Source organism: Gopherus evgoodei, chromosome 7 (assembly GCF_007399415.2).
Source record: "Gopherus evgoodei ecotype Sinaloan lineage chromosome 7, rGopEvg1_v1.p, whole genome shotgun sequence".
In the NCBI taxonomy this organism is placed as follows: Eukaryota; Metazoa; Chordata; order Testudines; family Testudinidae; genus Gopherus; species Gopherus evgoodei.
Window position 1 is genome coordinate 104314964 of NC_044328.1, and position 17601 is coordinate 104332564.

The 17601-nt window shown below is 45.0% G+C and overlaps 1 protein-coding gene across 1 annotated transcript; it reads right to left on the reverse strand.

Moving 5' to 3' along the window:
- Positions 1-810: 810 nt before the first annotated feature.
- Positions 811-16440, reverse strand: WNT5A (Wnt family member 5A). The gene is made up of 5 exons (XM_030570792.1): positions 15504-16440; positions 9885-10018; positions 8559-8824; positions 3151-3443; positions 811-1498 (listed from the first exon to the last, which is right to left on the reverse strand). The coding sequence occupies exons 1-5, from the start codon at positions 15507-15509 to the stop codon at positions 1040-1042; spliced, it is 1158 nt and encodes a 385-aa protein (XP_030426652.1). The 5' UTR covers positions 15510-16440; the 3' UTR covers positions 811-1039.
- Between the last annotated feature and the right edge of the window lie 1161 nt (positions 16441-17601).

Sequence of the window (17601 nt, forward strand, 5' to 3'; positions counted from 1 at the left end):
AACCAACCATCTCAAGAATGATTGATGGTTAATTATTAATTTCCTTGGATAAGAGGGGTTATTTACTAAGCTGTGTTTTGAAAGTTGGCCAGCTATCACACCTTTTTTTTTTTTTTTTTTAAAAAGGGTATTTCAAATTTGGGGAATTCTGTTTCCTAAAGGGCTTTCCAGAGAGTGGGACACTGAAACAGCTGCAGCGGTGCAATTTCTATTGGGTCAGACCAGAGCACACTGTTCTGTGAGATTCAGAGGTCCCTTGCTCCTGATATTCTTTATCAGTAAGGCATTGCTCGCTAAGATGGAATACTCACACTTCATACATAATTAGATGAAGAGCTGATAAGGTGTACATCAAAGCAGGATGTGACCTTAGTGTCAACCAAAGCAGATTTTTTCTTGGTCTTGCTAGCTACTGGACCCAAGACTTTAGGTCCTAAATAGCACAGCTGAACCCTTTAGAAGTCTTAAGCGCTCGTACCCTTTAATTATCTCACATTTAAATTAGCACCTTGCAGTCATGCGATTGACATCATAGTAGCTTTGTCCTGAGCCTTCCTGTGGATATACCAGCCCTCCTTGTACAGACCCCTGGATGCATTGATCAGCTTTGTATGCATCTGTCAGTCTACTTTTGGTCACTGAAGCTAAAATCATGCACAGGTTTGTGGGTTAGTGTGTTCATAAGGATCATTCTCAGATCCCAAGCACCTAAGAATTCTTTGCTGGCTGCACATGTACTATGACTCATGGGACTAAGTTAGGATATGCTGGATTTCCCTTCAAACTACACTATTTTTTTTAAAAAGTCTCTTTTTTTGGGTAAAATAAATATTTTCTTAGGTTCTCCCCCATTATTGCCAAAATAAACCACACACAGTCCTAGGATGGGTGCAGAAAAGGTTCCAGTCACTTCTTTTTGTAACCTTTATTAAAAAAAAAAAGAAAAAAAATCATTGGACTCTATAAATAAAGTAGAGATTGTCCTGGGGGTAGCACCCTTGCCGCCAGGTGGGAGAAGCTCCTCCCACCTCATCACCCCCTATTTGCACACAAACTGGTCCACGATCTCTGTGCACTTCTTGCATTTCACATAGCAGCACCAATGGAACTTGCAGTGGCAGCGCTCTGTCTGCACTGTCTTGAACTGGTCATAGCCCCGGCCACAGCACATGAGTTCACAGCCATCCATGCCCTCTGAGGTCTTATTGCAGAGGCGGCCCTGAGTGCCCAGGGAGCCGGTGCTCTCATTGCGCACGCAATAGTCGGGGCTAGGGTCAATGTAGACCAGGTCAAGGATGGTGGGCGTGTTGAAGCGGCTGTTCACTTGCACCAGCTTGCCCCGGCTGTTGAGTTTCATGGCAGCAGCGCTATCGTATTTCTCTTTCAGGGCATCGCCCACTTTGCGGAAATCGGCCAGCTGCAGCCAACAGGTCTTCAAGCTGCAGGAGCCAGACACTCCATGGCACTTACAGGCCACATCAGCCAAGTTATACACAGTCTAAGGGAGAGAAAAGAGAAGGAGGGAAAACAAAAGTGTCAATGTGGTTGTTACATAGCTTGAGCGCACCCCTCCCCACTCCCTTAACATCCCCACCACCCCTACACACACAGGAAGAGAGCCCCTAACATACCCCTACTTTCCCTACACCACCCACACCAAAGAGAGTGAGCTCTCAACCCCCCTCTCACACACCATGCACACCCCCTAAGTATGCGCACAAGTCCTCAGTAGAATCATTCACGATGCATTCAATTTTAGGAATTTGCCTATTGCAGGGGAAAGGATTTTGCTGGTTCATTGAGAAATTTCAACCAGCCCTTTATTTTATTTTTACTCTCTCAACTTATCTCAGTTTGAGGCTTGTACTAGAGAAAGAGTTAAGATTTCTTCTGTTACAGGCTATGCGGCAGCTGATTGTCTGCTCTTGGCTCAGCAGTATCCTCTCATCCAAAATACTGCTGTGTAAGAGAGATTGCATCCAGAAGAAACCCCCAAACACCTTTGGGTGGGGGACTGACCTACGCAGCAATATCCATTTTATAAAGCTTTGGCAGCAAGATCTCAGTCATTTACCTTGTGTAAATAGAAATAAGAGTCAAGTGTTGACACTGCCCCAAAAATCCTGGGGTCTGACACATTAGGTGGATACTGTATGCAACTTCCACCCAACATTTAAAAAGAGTTTCGATGCTGCCAAATGGCACTGCAAAGAGGAGGCTGGGAAGGGGGAAAAAAACTGCTGGAGTATCTGTAGACAACTGTGAAATTTATTTTTCTTCTTTCTAGTAGTAAACTGACCTTTCTGTTGCTTTCAGATACCCTCCTCTCACATTTAAATAATATTAATGTTCAATTATCTTTCATCCATCCCCACCTTCAAACACAAGAGTAAAGTCTCCAGCAGACTATTTCTGGCACCACAGGCTCTAGGAAAATAACGACTTTGGCTCTTTGAGTTCACAGTATTGTTAAAAAAAAAAAGAAAGTTTACCCCTATTCATTTAAGGCATTTTCAAGATAAAAGCCATAAAAAACACATTTCACCACAGAGGAGGGTGTTTTCTAATCATAAGGTTTTCACATCCTCAAAAGGGGTGGGGAAAATTATGTTAACCCTGCAAGAATATTCAGCTCTGGGGAGCTTGCTGCTTCTCTTCTCCCTCCAAAGCAAACTGATTGGTTGGAAATGTAACCAATAAAACTCTATTCTGCAGAAAAGTCACAGTGAACTGTAGGGCTGTAACTAGCAGAACATGGAGGAAGACAAAATATGCTGCTCTCTCACTGATCCTATGAGGTAGGGAAAGGAAAACCCAATGGCAGTAGTGTTGTCACTCAGGAATACTCATATACACACACTCTCTCTCCCCCTCCCCATACTTAAACCCAACTTCACACGCTTTCCCCCTGCATTTGAAGAAGGCCAAATATTAAAGGTTTTGATTTCTGAGCTCACCAGCAGATTTCATTGGGGACTAATAAGAAAGGCAAAGGAAATATTTCCTTGAAAAACCAACACGTGCATGAGCTAAGGACCTTCAGAGAAAGTTATCCATGCCACCGTTCTTTATCTCTCTCTCATTAATTAGGTGCGTCCCTTCCCAGGCAGGCTACTTTGGGGAAGGGGAAGGAGCCGCTCAGCCACTTACTCGTCTTCCAGCCTCGTTGTTATGCAGGTTCATCAAAATCCTAGCACTCTCGTAAGAGCCTTTCTGATAAATTCTCTCACGCTCCCGAGCATCCACAAACTCCTTGGCGAAGCGGTAGCCATATTCGATGTTATCCCCACAGCCACCCCACAGCCAGTCCCGGGGTAAATCTTTGGGCCTGGCTGCCCTGCTGCAGCCACAGGAGGAGAGCTCCCCCTCTCGGCAGGCACGACTCATTGCATTAACCACCCCGGCAGCACTGACTGCGTAAGTAAAGGCAGTCTCCCTACTGCCTGCAAGGAAAGAGAAAGCAAATGTTAAAGGCAAGTCTGCACATGTTCCATGACATTCAGTACAGGGCATGGGGAAATGCTATATATGAAATTCATGAGGTTTTGAAGTGTGCTTTAGCCTAAGAGGTCTCCATGGAAACATTTTTATTCCTCACCCTCCCCCGCAAAAGCAAACAAATCAATGACAGAAATTGGAGGTTCAGTTATGAAGAGCAGGCGATGGATTCTCCTCTCACACTGGTTTTCACCAGGGAACACTGTGGCGCAACAATGAGAGGAGAATCAGGCCCTAGGAGTATGTTTAGCAATGGGTTACAACAACAATTGTGTCCAGGGTTTAGAGAGCCTGGCTGCTTCCCATCTTCTCTTTTCAAAGATGATAAATACAACTTTTAGAAGTCTGCTCCTTAAATTACTACTTCTTGAACATGATTTATCTACTTCACTCATTTATTCCAATTTATTTAAAGTTACAGCATTTCACAAAGCCTGCTGGTGTCAAAGAAAGAGCACATCAGAATGATACTTATCAATACGCTGCCCTGCACATAAACTGGCCGGCAACTTTGAAGAGGGTTATTTAAAAATAAAGATATAATACCCCACTGCCCACTAGTATCTAATAACCCAACCAATAGCAAGATTTCATACAGCAAAAGAAGCCACTGCCAATCATTTCTATAAGTTGCAGGGAAAAGCGAGCCTGGGCCAGGAATGTATTAAATGTTTTAGCCAACGACTGATTCCCTTACATTCAAGGTTTTCCACCTTTCATTTTAAGATAATGAAGTTTCTTTCAAGGTGATGACAGAAATAGCTCTTTGTTCGTATGTGCTTGTCACAGGATATCCTCACTGGAAGATAAATTCATTAACAGCTTCCTCAACAAGACATCACCCTGATCCATTTTTACCTAGAACCCAGCTACACCCATCTCCTTTCTCAGGAATGGCAAGAGTTCTATTTTACAACAAATGTCTTTCATGAAAACAATGCTAACATTATAGACCCTTCTGGAAGTTTGCATTTCTTCTTATCAAGAAGTAGGGCCAAAACCGCTACTTTTCAACATAACGGGCTCAGCGAAGTCCTTCTCCAGGGAAGACTACCAAAATGACTGTTGGATCAGGCTAAAACATAATTTGACGTTGAAAATCAGAGAGAGTTAGTTATTAGTTTAACTGTTAGCTTTCCTCAGGGGGAAGGATAGCTCTGTGGTTTGAGCATTGGCCTTGCTAACCCCAGGGTTGTGAGTTCAATCCTTGAGGGGGCCACTTAGGGGAGCTGGAGGAAAAATTAGTACTTGGTCCTGCTAGTGAAGGCAGAGGGCTGGACTTGATAACCTTTCAAGGTCCCTTCCAATTCTAGGAGATAGGTATATCTCCAATTATTTATTATTCCTTCTATTTTTTAGTCCAAAACCAGAGTTGGTCTAGGTAAACCTCAATTTTACCAAGCTTGCAGGAGGAATATTTTTGTAAAAAATCAGGGTTTTGTCAGATACAATTTTTGGAAAACAGTTCTTTGAGGCAGGGACTGTTTGTACAGGGCCTGCTACCACAGCTCACTTCTCATTTAGGCCTGTTGGCACCACTTTATATTATGAACAGTGCTCACAGTTAATCTGTATTTAACATAGATCTAACACTATGTTCAGAGCAGCTCTATTAATGTAACAACTGCTGCCTTTTCAAATAATTTATGTTCTTTAAATGAAAAGAATCAGAGGTCATATACTGGGGAAGACCATTTCTAAATCCAGTAGAATCACAACTACCCTTCCCCTCAGTGCTAGGGTCCATTCCAGCAGATACTCACTCATGAGACTACTTGCAAGAGTTATGGGTTACTCCTGAGTATAAAGGTTCACAAAAGTAGTCTAAGTGGTCATAATAATGTTGGTGCTATATGTTTCTGATTTTGCATTTACCATAAATTAACTGGAGGAACTGCTTGAACAGATTTTAAAGCTAAATTCTGGATTGTACTGTAATGAATGTTTTGGATTTATTCTGCAGTCCTTATTCAAGTTAATGGGATGTTTGCCTAGGTAAGGAATGCATAATTTTTCCTTTGTCTATAATCTTTTTTTGAAAAATATATGGTTAGCTCAGGTTTACACATATTAATTATCTTGTGTACGCCATAAAGTTTTAAAACTCAGGTTTTTTATCTAAGGTCTTGGTGCATTTTTAAGGAATCCTTAAGGAAGAAAGGATGTGATGGAAGGGTGTGAAAAGGGGAACATGAGTGAGAGAAAAAACTGTCCCTAAAAGAACAAGTTGCATATATTCAACTCCATTTTGTAGTTAAAGCAAAATTTGGCTAATCCACTGAAACTGATCTCAGGGCAGGCAGTTTTAGATTGCACAACCACTATTAACCCAACACATCACCCTATGTCTCATTGACTTTGGCAACATTATAGGAGTCACATTTCCACATGGATAAATTGCTCTGGAATAGTTTTTCCAGAATATTTACACACAAACATGCTTTCCTCCAGCATCCAACATGTCTGTCTTTTTCCACACTTCTTCAACATCCATCTCCATTGTGGCCATTGCAAGAAAACACACCATCTAAACATATTTGAGTTCCTCTATGTCCTTCATATGTAACATAAAAATAGGGCATTGTTCCATATACATATTACTGGTTAGAGAAGTGCCACAGAAAAATAAATTTAAAAAGAAACAAAATCTAAATCTGGGCATAAGATACAAAACACTCTGTTTGTCGTGTATTTCAAGAGCATTCAAAACTATCAGCAGATGTGATTAGACTGGACCTCACTCCCATGAAGTTGTTGAGAAGATCCATTTAGTTTATTTTATGTTAATATTCTTTTCTTATGTTTTAAATGCAGTCCAAATATGCCTTAGTTCTAGGCCTACTAATAAACTAAAGGACAGCACAATATATTGCATATAGCAGGATTTTAATAGTCTAATTAAGAAATGATCAACAGAGAGGAAGCTATGGTAACAGAATAAAAGCCCTGTAAATTTAATGTTCAGTAAACTATATATTCAGTTTCTGTACTCAATGCTTGGTTTATTGGTACAACTTTAGATAACTTTGCCTGATAAATCTTGGAAGAAAAAATATAAATGGACATAGTGTAATAAATACCACAGATAAACTATCAGGTCAGTGCTTTTCTAAAAAGATTCTTCAATGCAGAATTACTTATGTTTAAGTCATTAACATAAATGACAAAATCCTACAAAAATATGCAGACTCAGGATCCAGTTATGATCATCTCACACTGGGGAGAATAAGGAGCAACTCTACTGACAATCAAATTATTATACCAATGGAACACTGGTTTAAGTATAATCAGCCTCAGACTACAGACTTTTTTCTCCTATTCAAGAGGAACAACAGCCTGCCATGTACTTCACATCAAAATGTAAAATAATATAACTATAAAACAACAATACTTTTCTTGTTCTTAATACACTTTTTAGGATCTTTAAGTGTTGGATATACTCACTTGTAACTGCAGTTACTAAAAGTGGCTTAATTACATGATAAATTGCTACATAGACATTAATTAATACAGTCATATAATAGTGAAGAGGGCAAAGTTTTTCAACTTGTAATAAACCCCTGGGACCAGATGTGACACACTCTTGAAGGTGTTAACCTTTCATACTGGAAACACTGGCAACACAGATATGGGCCCGATCTTGCCATTTTAATTCATACCAGTGAATCAGCTGAACGTAATTGAGTAATAACAGTTGAAGTTTGGGGCCAGAAATTTAAACATTTCTTTACGGGTTTTAGTTGTAACCTCAAGAAGATTAAAACTGAAAAGTCTCAAGGTGTTACATTTGTTTTTCATGCTTATCTTGCTTTTTTGGATCTTGCTCAGCTTGAACAATGAGAAATGAGTTTAGTTTTTAGGTTCTCCATGCAAAAAAAGACCAGGGAATATCTATTTGTTTAAAAGACACTGTTCCTCAGATATTTTTAGACTCTGGCACTTTTCTATTCATTGCAGGTTTTATAAAAGCTTTATTTTTACAAAAAGTTAAGTTTAGGGCCAATCAAAATTGACAGTATTCCTTCAAGCTATGCGAGGGCTAAGCAATTTACAAATAAAGTTGTTTTAATGTAATTTAAACCATTCTTTTTGAAAAGGGATAGGAAAGCATTGGAAAAGGATTTAAATTTAGTTCTCAAATTAAAAAGCTACTGTGCACAAGCTATGAGCTACAGCAATGCTGAGATTAAGTGCCAGTACAAATGCTGTATAAAACACAGAAGATGATAGAAAGTACATTCCTCTGGCTAAGGATTCAGTAGATAGACTGGAAAATTCAGAGGAACATTCCGTCTTTGGGTTTGATCCTGTACCATTGAAGTCAATGAGAATTTTACAATAAACTTCAATGGGAACAGAATTGGGCCCCTAAATTATAAAGAATTATTTGTACTATGTGGTTTGCATGGAACAATTGAATTTTGAAGATGGATTTAACAGGAAAGAGGTTGGGACCCCAGCACACTGGGATAGTCAGATTCCTTTGCAGCATCCTTTCCTAATAGCTATGTTATTATATGCAACATAAATTACAAGTGCACTTTGTCCTGATAAAACTGATTTTGTATGGATTATAGAGCTGTTTTCTGTTATAAAGCCAACTTTCTTTAAACCATAGAAGGATTTTGCCACACCTGGCAGTAAATGAGAAGGCATTGTTTATAAACACTATGGAGAATGTCAGTTAACTGCTACATAAAATTAATTTATTACACAGCATGAGCAATTTTGGAACCCAGATATTTTTGCCACACACTACTACTTTTTAGTTAGTTTTAAGCATACCATTATTTTCTTTCAGATTTTTACCTTAAAGTTAATGAGTATTTTAGTGTCACTTTTTCTTTCCTACTGTATTCTTGTATTCAGATTTTTTTTTGCCACCACTTTTTTTGAGGGGTGGGAGCAAGCGGAAAATCAACTCTGATTAAAATTGGGTTTTTTGGTCAGCTATAATTACAAAGATTAAGAACTTGGCAACAGTGTCTAATACAGACCATTAAGTGAATATCACACACATTCTTAGGCAACAGTTTGATCAGAAAGTTTTTGCTTCCTACCTATCTGCATGACTCTGCCAAAAACAGAGTTGTTGTCCACAGTGCTGCAATTCCATCTTCTGTGTCTGAACTGATACTGGCATTCCTTAATGCCTGTCTTTGCCCCCTCTCCAATATACTGCATGTGGTCTTGATACAAGTGGCAGAGTTTCTTCTGTCCTTGGGAAAGTCCTGCTAGTTGACTACATAGTGGCTGTGCTCCTATTATATATACCTCTGACATCTGAACAGGGTTCATAGGATTCATATGATTCATACCTAAAGACCTGCATAAAGAAAGAATTAGATTAACGTTGGGAGGACAAATACAATATTAGAGTATAAATCTACCCACTCCTGTTCTTGTGACCAAGCGGAAAACTTTTGAACAACAGTGAAAATCATCCAACTCTTGTTTAAAGACTGTACAGAAGACAGCTGGCCACATGTACAGAATGATGGCAGCAGGCTTTAATGACGGTCTTTGCCAACACTTCAATGTACCTGAATGCCAGGATTCAAATTTCATCCCATCCCTACAAATTTCTGTGGGCATGGTAAAGTTACAAGAAGTCCCAAGCAACTGCCTGGTCGCAGAAGTGCATAAAATAATAACCAAATAACTCCCAAGCATACCAAACAATTTAGAATTTTCAACCTCAACTTTCAGTCTACACAATTAGTAGAAAATAAGGAAATCCTTAAGTACCAACAGCTTGACGCTGTTACAGACAACTACTAGTTCCTTCTAACTGATAGAAAAGATACAGAGGCACGTACAGACACTAAACAAAATTAATCACGTTTTCCTAATTCTTAAAAGAGGTCCATATGTGCTTTCACATGATTAAAATAGGGCTGCTAGTCAGAAAGTGTTCAACTGAGAGAATGGAGGTTTTGCTTTAAAAAAAAAATCTCCAAATAATAGAAACATTAAAAAAAATCCAGATATTAACTAGAGTTTCCCCCCCAGCAGCCACAAGAAATATAAACTCAGTTCCTGGGTCTATTTAGAAAGTTGTTTAAATAAAAATAAATAAATAAATAAAAATCTCTGTGTTGAATTTTTTGTACATGGTATTCAGTGCTTTCCCTTACAGTTGTTATTTCAGACCCTGTAGAATGAGATTTTAAGTGACCCATTCAGAAATTTAATTTTGCTACTTTAATGGTGGTGAAAATAAATTTCCTTTGGATTTACAGTTATCCCAGAAGAGTATTCCTAAAGATATCCTGTTCATACAGCACTTTCCCGAGGAAGAGATAAGCTATATATACCACATAAAAACCAAACAAAAATTAAAATATATTCTTTTAAATAAAGTCAGTATATTTTAAGATGCTTACCACCAGGAGCTGGCTTCTATTACAACTTGGGCAAAAGAGGAGAAAATGGCCAGAACCACTATGAGGTACTTGGAAGCCATTGCACTGCCAACTGTCCCCAAAGCACCTCCTTGGACTAATATTCCAATAGATTTCTGGAGGAGAAATAAAAGGAACAGATTGTTTATTGTTTCTCAGATCATTTTCAAGCATGCAAGTTTAAACAAGGGAGATATCTTGGGTCCTTTTTAAGTTGACTCTTGACTGACTGCTCTTCTCTCAAGTGAGCTTTTGGTGGCAAAATACAGGCAGTTTCTAGTCCAAATTAGTCCACCCACGCAACCTGACAAGGAAATTTTATTCACTGCGATTCTGCTTGTAGGGCTGCCCAGCGACTACAGACATGTCTCAGTGCCGTTGAATCAAAGATCAGTGCCAAACCCAATCTCTTAGAAAAATCCCTTATTCTCCGTTGCACACTTTAACAGAAGCAAAAAATGTACTCCACCTTCATTCTTCTAGGAGCAGTCTACAGAGTGCCCGGACAGGGAGAAGCACCAAGTGGAGCAGACACATCAAGGAAAAAGTGAAGATGATGCATCAAGTTGCGGGGGTGTTTTGGGAATGGGGAGGGCAGGGAGGTTCAGCTGTTACAAACAATGGATGTTCCCCGGTCCCCAACCCCCCCCCCACAAATGACACCTTTATGGGCCATTCTGGGAGCTGCTTCCAGATGAGAACCATCGAGGCAGATCCTGTCCGAGAAAGTATGCGCAAAGCTCATTCCGTTGTCAGGCGACGCGCGTTTCTCCTTCCCAGCTCAAAATGCCTCTCTAATCCGAAGGGGGGATTCCGATTCTCCTCATTTGGGAGACAGACATTTGGGCTCTCCAGGGATCCCCAATCTGACGGCGGACGGAGGTGGGGCGGGGAGCTAAGAAAGCCACCAAGGCAGCAGGGGATAAGATGCCGGTGTGTGGGGCTCTCCCAGTTGATTTCACCATCGAGGGGCAAAGGATCGCCATCACTAAAAGTAGGACGCATGGGAGCTGGAGGTCGGGTAGGGTTTGTATCGTCTGCCTGGAGACGCAGCGCCCGTGGGTAAGGATTGTCTCCGGCTTCCCCGCGCACCCCAGCCCAGCTTTGCCAGCGTGCCGGGACTGGGGAGGGGAGTGACCACACGGTGCTGGGAGTCGATTCTAAACAGCCCCCTGCGGGAAGAGCCGGCAGATCAGTCCCCGGCGCAGAGGGAGCGCGGAGCTGGGACACAGGTTCGCCCGGCAGCGGCCCGGGGAGGGGAAGGGGCACGGAGCGCGCTCGGAGCGACTGACCGGGCGCCCCGAAGCCCAGCTCCGGCCGGCTCTCAGGAAAGGAGCCAGCGATCCACTCCGGGGGGAGAGGCCGCTAACTAGGCTCAGGGGAGCCCCTGTCCATCAGCGCTGACACTAAGGGCCCGAGCTCCCGGGGGAGTTGGGCGCTGAGCTCCGCGGCCAGTGGAACCTGGGAACGGTTTGGTTCAGTGACGGGTGGGTTAGCTGGGGCCCGGGGTGAGGCTGGGACTGCCCGGCACCTGAAGTGCCAGGGGGCTGGCGGGGGCACGCAGCCCGGGAAGGAGCCTTCCCGTCCCCCGGGGCACCCACTGAGGCCCTTCTCCCTGGGGTGCGGCGGAGTGGCGCGCCAGAGGCTCCCTCGGGGCGCGGGTTGCAGGACATTGCGCGCACTTGGAGCCCGTCCTGTTCCCGGTCCAGGCTAAGAGAAGAAAGCGGGCCGCTTTCCGGAGCTCCGCGCACTCCGATTTCCGATTGGAATCGCCGGCAGAGGCCCTGCTCCGGATGGGTATTATTAGCCCGGGGTCTAATTGCTATTAAACACTCCCAGCTGCCTAATGGGGTGGGGGTTAAGGTTTTCAGAAGGAGCTGAAGTGGGAAGGAAGGGGCGAGCGCGAGCCTCATGCCCACAGATTAAGGGAATTTCTTTGTTACAGGAAAACCTTCAACGATTCCCAACAGTATGAAGGGAAGGAGAATCCGGATTGTCAGGCACAGTCACGCACGGAGTTCAGAATTCCCTCGACTGCTGCCTGTTCAGCATGACAGGGGAAAGCAAGGACTCCCCTGATGGCTTTAAACACGTTGTGCCGAAGGGTTTCCATTGGATTTATCCAGTTTTTCCTACCTCGCCTGAATAGGCTGAAATAATCCTGCGTTACAAAAGGGCATTGCTCTGAAATCCATAAATCCAGCCCTGTAGTTTTGTTTTGTGTTTAAATAAACTCCCCTTCCATGAGCGCAGCCAACTCTCTGCCTTTACAAGGTTTCAGGGGAGAGCGGCCAATGCGCGCAGCAGAAAAGCCAATGGTAAACGGAAATGTACAAGCAGAAATTGGAGTGAGTTATTACATCCCAAGGTCTCTGCCCGCGCATAAAATATCGATGCCAATTAATAAGTTAAACACTTCCAGTAAATAGGTTACTCGATCAGGCTTTAGTTCGTAACGCAGGACTTGTAAGGAGAGTAATTTAATTTTTTTTAAAAAGGCAGTTCAACACTTGGGGGCTCCCTATTCATTCTCGAAACGTTAGTAGTGAATTAAAGGTGCTCTTAATTCTTCCTGAATTTTTTTTGTTGGGGGAAGGGAGTTGGGGAGGCGTTCGGAGAGAAAGAAGAACTATCATAGCAACACACAGGAAATTGATAACATGAAAGCTGCCCGGACACACACAGCATTCAAGGGCACAGAAAACTGGGATTAGCGTACAGCCGCCTGCGTGTGATGAGCTTTGTTACAGCCACACTCTCCTTGTCACTTGGGATGCGGGGCTGTAGCACTTGGGACTTTAGATCCGCTTGCTCTTTCTTACTAGGTGTAAACGGTTCCTCCTCCACCCAACTTCGCGTTTCACACCAGGCAAGTCACCCAGTGCGCTGAATACTGAGCACTAAAGTTTTAAAAATATGACAAAGAAAATATGGAAATTTAGAACTCGGATTGGCCCTCTCCTAAATTACAAGAATTAAATCTGGGGAAATTAATGTGTGTATAAGCAACAGTTTGCGGAGGGCGCCGTAATGATTACAGTCAAACGTACATTTTAGCAGCAGCTTAGAAAATCGTAAAGAGATTTATGCACCATAAACTAACTTCCAAAATTGGCAGTAGCCTCAGACACCCGAAATAGGGGTTTGGACCAATTTGGATATTTCGGTGCCCAGAAAGGGATACAAACTGAAACCTAATTCATTGATCGGCTCCTACTGACAGCAGCTAATTAGACATTGCTCCAACTCAGTTACTAGTCACTTGTCTTCGCAAGCATCTGTAGCGCAGATGTGAAACGAGCGGGTGTGTATGTCATTTCGGGGTAGAAATGAACTTTGTGGGGACAATGCGGCGATTATAAGAGGATTCAGCCCGTGGGCAGCAGTACACCCAGGCAACCTAAGCTGATTTCGGTTCCTAGGCGCCCTGCCAGTGACACCCTCCCGAGCGTTTCTGCAGTGGGGAGATTAAGTGTCACAACTGCAAATCACTGAAAAGCCAACTGGTCCATGGAATCAAGACCCCAGGCGCTCCATAGCCAGCAAAAGCAGCCAGTCCTCCGGCGTATAACGGGCCAGGCTCGCATGGGGGAGTGCGCACCTCTAGGAGAACCACTGTGAGCACAGCCAGGCCTTAGAGGGGAGCTCAAAAAGAAGTTGCAATCAAAATCCCGCAGAGCCAGAAAAATCCCAAGGAGAAAACATCTGGGGCAAGGTCAAGAAGGGAGTAGCAGCTCCCCCCTCCTGTAACAGTTCTCACTCCGAAGTGTCTCACGCACGATGGCCCTAGTGCAACCAGCGCTGGCTCGTAGGTGTGGTTTTTAAGGCATAAAAAAGGGAAGGTGTAAAAAGAAGATGAGGACGCTGGAAACATTTTCTTCTGGCTCAAAACCCTCCGGCCTGTACTCCGACTGCGCGGCTAGGGAGTCTTTACATGGGGGTTATTACACTTTGCTGGTCGGACACTAGGTCATTCACACACAGCCCGGAACGTTGTCGGAAGAGTGGAGCCAGGCGGGTTTCGTTAGGTGGAGTGGAACGAAGCGGGCCTCGCCTGGACCGGGAGGCGCCCGTTCGGGGAGTCATACAGCCCTTCTCCCGACAGGGGGCAGCCTCAGCCGTCAGAACCCCCGCCAAGGCTGACGCCTGGTTCGGTGAGCGGCTCCATCGCCAACCTTTTTTTAATTTTAACCATTTACTGGGACTCCAGTCTGAGTGGTCAGCCCGAGAAAGAGAGAAGAGACACCTGCGATCGGTGAAGTTACGGTCAGTCTCCGCTGCTGCAGCCACTTCAGGATCACGCAGCTAACAAGTTGCCATCAACAAACTCCTGGAAGTACCAGCTATCGGCCCCAAAGTCTTACACACCAGCTGAACTTTGTAAGGCGCTTTTTTGGGGCGGGTGGCGGGAGGGAGAGAAGGGGTTATGGTCTTCGGTAAGATGAAAATGGACTCTTACAGATTCAGCACAGCCCTGGAATCGCCTGTGATCCTGTTTTTACACAGGGTGTCTGGAAAGCCTGTTCAGGCATCTGGTTTTATGGTAGCTTTTATGTGAGCACTGCCTTTGGTAAGTAGGCACCCAGAGAGCCATTCGGCGCTGGTGGGTTGTAAAATGCAGAAACGATTGCTGTATACTGGTTTGCTCTGTGGTTTCAAAGCAAACGATTTACAAAAGCGATGCCACCCCTTTTCCCTCCAGTGGTTTTCAATAAGATGGGGTCCGTGTATTGTAGCGTTCAAGTTTACAGAAAAAGCCACTTACTCTGACTCAGACACCAATGTATACGGTTAATTCGTGGAGAAAGGGGAGACGGTTTTTTCCTAGATTTTTTTTTAAAGTACACTCCCGTACTTTACATTCACAGAGTTGAATGAACTTAGAAAAGATTCGTTTCTCAGAGAAACTGAACTTTCCGTGACCCTCTGAGTGTAACTAATTTAGCATGCAATTGACAATTAAAAACAAACAAACTAACAGACTTTCCAACATGGAGTCCTTAGAGCATCAACGGGGCACCGAAAAACCTCGTTTCTCCTTTGCAGAGCCCAGCAGCAGAATCCTTTACAGATGCCAAGTGACAATCTCCAAAAAATTAGAATAAAATTAAAAGGGGGAAGGGGGGAAAAAGCCAGGTTCTAAACTGGCCTTGAGCCAGAGTTCCTTAAAGGTACAGGCCTCCATTACCGCCTGCTCACTCCTCCATGGCTATTCTCCCCAGAAATGAAGTTCGGAAAGATGTCTTTAAAACTTCGGCTACTAGAGGCTACAAAAAGACGCACAGCGTTGGAGAGCTGAATTAAAACACGCGTCTTAAAGATTCTTCACTTACTTTAAAGTAAACTGGTTCACGAGAGGCGGGGGGCAATTTGGCCGTAAAAAGTGGGGTATTTCAGCCCCACATCTCCAGCAGGACTAGATGAGTGAAAACGCTTAGAGTTTGGGAAGTGTGTGTGTGTGGGGGGAAGAGACAGAGGGTCGCCAAGGCTGTCTGTGTGGGGGGAGAACCCCACACATCTCACTACTGAAATACATGTAAATTCACCACCCCCTGGACTCACACAAGCGAGCTCAGCCCCTCATCCCAGCCTAGGACTCACCTCCATTGCAGGGGGAATCGCCGAGCGAGAGCAGCCAAGTAATCCAAGGGGGGCCGGGGGAGAAAGGGCAAGGAGGCGGCGAGAGTAAATCCGGGCTCGCAGGAGCTATGCGGTATCCTCCAAAGCAGCGGGCGGCGGCGGCTGCCAGGGGCCAGGAAGGGAGCGAGCCCGGCGAGGGGGAGCGCTGGGGCCCGGCGAGCTGACACCAGGCAGACGCAGACCTCTGTCCGGCGCGGGCGCTCCCAGCGCGGAGCAGGGCACCAGGGCAGGCTCCTTTCCAAGGTCCATCAGCAATCGCAGGAATTAGGGCTTTCCAGCGAAACACGCGCGCGCGCGGCGCCCCGTGGGCGTGATCGTGCGGAAACACTTGGGAAACAAATACAATCTTCGGGAGCGGCTGCAGCGAAAGCGCCCTGGGCTACGATCCTTTTCCACCAGCCCAGCCCAGGTGGTGCAGCCGCCGCCGGAGCGGGGCTCGCCGCTCCCTCCCCAGCAGCCCCGCGAGGAGCTCGCTTCCTAGCTCGCTCTCGGCCCCCGCCGAAGCTCCGTGCGGGAGAGGGGCGTGAATGGAAGCGCAGGAATCCCCTCCGCTCCCCTAGAGGCTGGGCGCCGCGCAGCTGGGTGTCCGGGGCTGCAGAGCCATCCGCGGGCTGCGTCCTTCCATTTTAAAGCGAGGGGGGAAGCCGGACTTGCCTCTTCGGCGCAACTGGGGAGGGGGATGCCCGGCTAGAGGCGACGGCTTTTCCTGCAGCCCAGACGGGGACTCGGGCAAGAGGAGCTGCGGGAAGGAGGCGGGGGAAGGTCCCGGGCTCAGGGGCTGTAACTCTCCCAATCCATTGCCGGGCAAAGCCCCTCAACGCCGGGTACAAGCTACACAGGCGGGACCCGGAGCTGCGGCAAAGCGTTTCCTTCCTGCGCCTCTCGGCTGGGTCCCCGCGCCCTGGAGACAGCCCGCTCCCCCCCTCCCCTAGGTCTCTATCGCTCGCGGCTCTCCCCGTCGCCCTGCAGCTGAACAGTGCACGGAAAAGTTATACGGCCAACGGCGGCCGAAAAACTTTAGGAGGTGCGCATGCGCCTTGCGCCGACCTATGGCAAAGCAGACCGGGTTTTAAAGCTGTACCACAGACAGGAGCCCAACGCAAACCTCTGCAATACAGAGATGGTCCACAGGACCGTCCCCACCCACCGCTCTTCAAACTCAGTCCGTCAGTTGCATCCTTCGTAGCAAGGAGACGCATTCCTATAGATTACTTGCTGCCTGCTTTAGCTAGAGCCTCATTCATCAATGCTGCAAGCTACGCGGAAATGCCAATTAGACCAGCTTCCCCTAGGCTCGCTCGGAGAGGACCAGTCGTGTGATTAAAACCTGTCTACATGCCCACTCCGTAAAAGGAAATCCACCATCAGTGAGACGTGATTATATGCGATAGTATGGACACAAATATGCGAGTCATACACTGGGAAGTACAACTTTATATATAATTCACCATGTGTACATTATCTCCATACATAAATACAGACACTATGTATCGTGCGAGAAAGCTTTGCGCGTGCGTACAAATATATATAATTCGTTTTTGTTGATGATTTTCTCATTTGACAAATGATTTATTGCACGCCCAAGGTTGTAGATGTGCTTCCACGTACTCTTGACAAATGCTGGGTTCCTAAGCAGGCTTGATTGTGTGATTTCCCCTCTTCTTCAGTGTTTATTTCCGCTTTAAATTTGGCAGGTTGTTGTCAAAACAGTTTAAGTTAAATCACGCAGGACCTAATGAAAGCCAAAGTCGAGAAAGGTTTCCTGAAACCTTTGTACTTCACAATGGTTTCTTCACTCCAATCCTCAGCCAAAGGTTTTATTGACTTTCTCGCATCTCACATGCAAGTGATGAAGTAGCAACATTCCCTGAGCCATTTCATAATTCCGTATTATTTCCCTTTTATTCCTCTATAACTGCAGGTCCACTGGGGTGTGGGGGCGGGGGAAAGTCCCATTATGAAAGCAGCGCTGGGAAATCCAAACAGCGCTGAGAAAGCAGCCTCAATATCAATAAATGCATTCACTCTTTCAAAGTCATTCCAGTGCAAATAAAATCCC

Bases quoted from the DNA above. Each gene is read 5' to 3' on its own strand.
- WNT5A (XM_030570792.1), bottom strand. The intron at 3,444-8,558 runs GTAGGAAGCAAA...CTTTCCTTGCAG, and splicing joins TGGCAGAGTCATGCAGATAG to GCAGTAGGGAGACTGCCTTT. The intron at 1,499-3,150 runs GTAAGTGGCTGA...TCTCTCCCTTAG, and splicing joins ACAACGAGGCTGGAAGACGA to ACTGTGTATAACTTGGCTGA.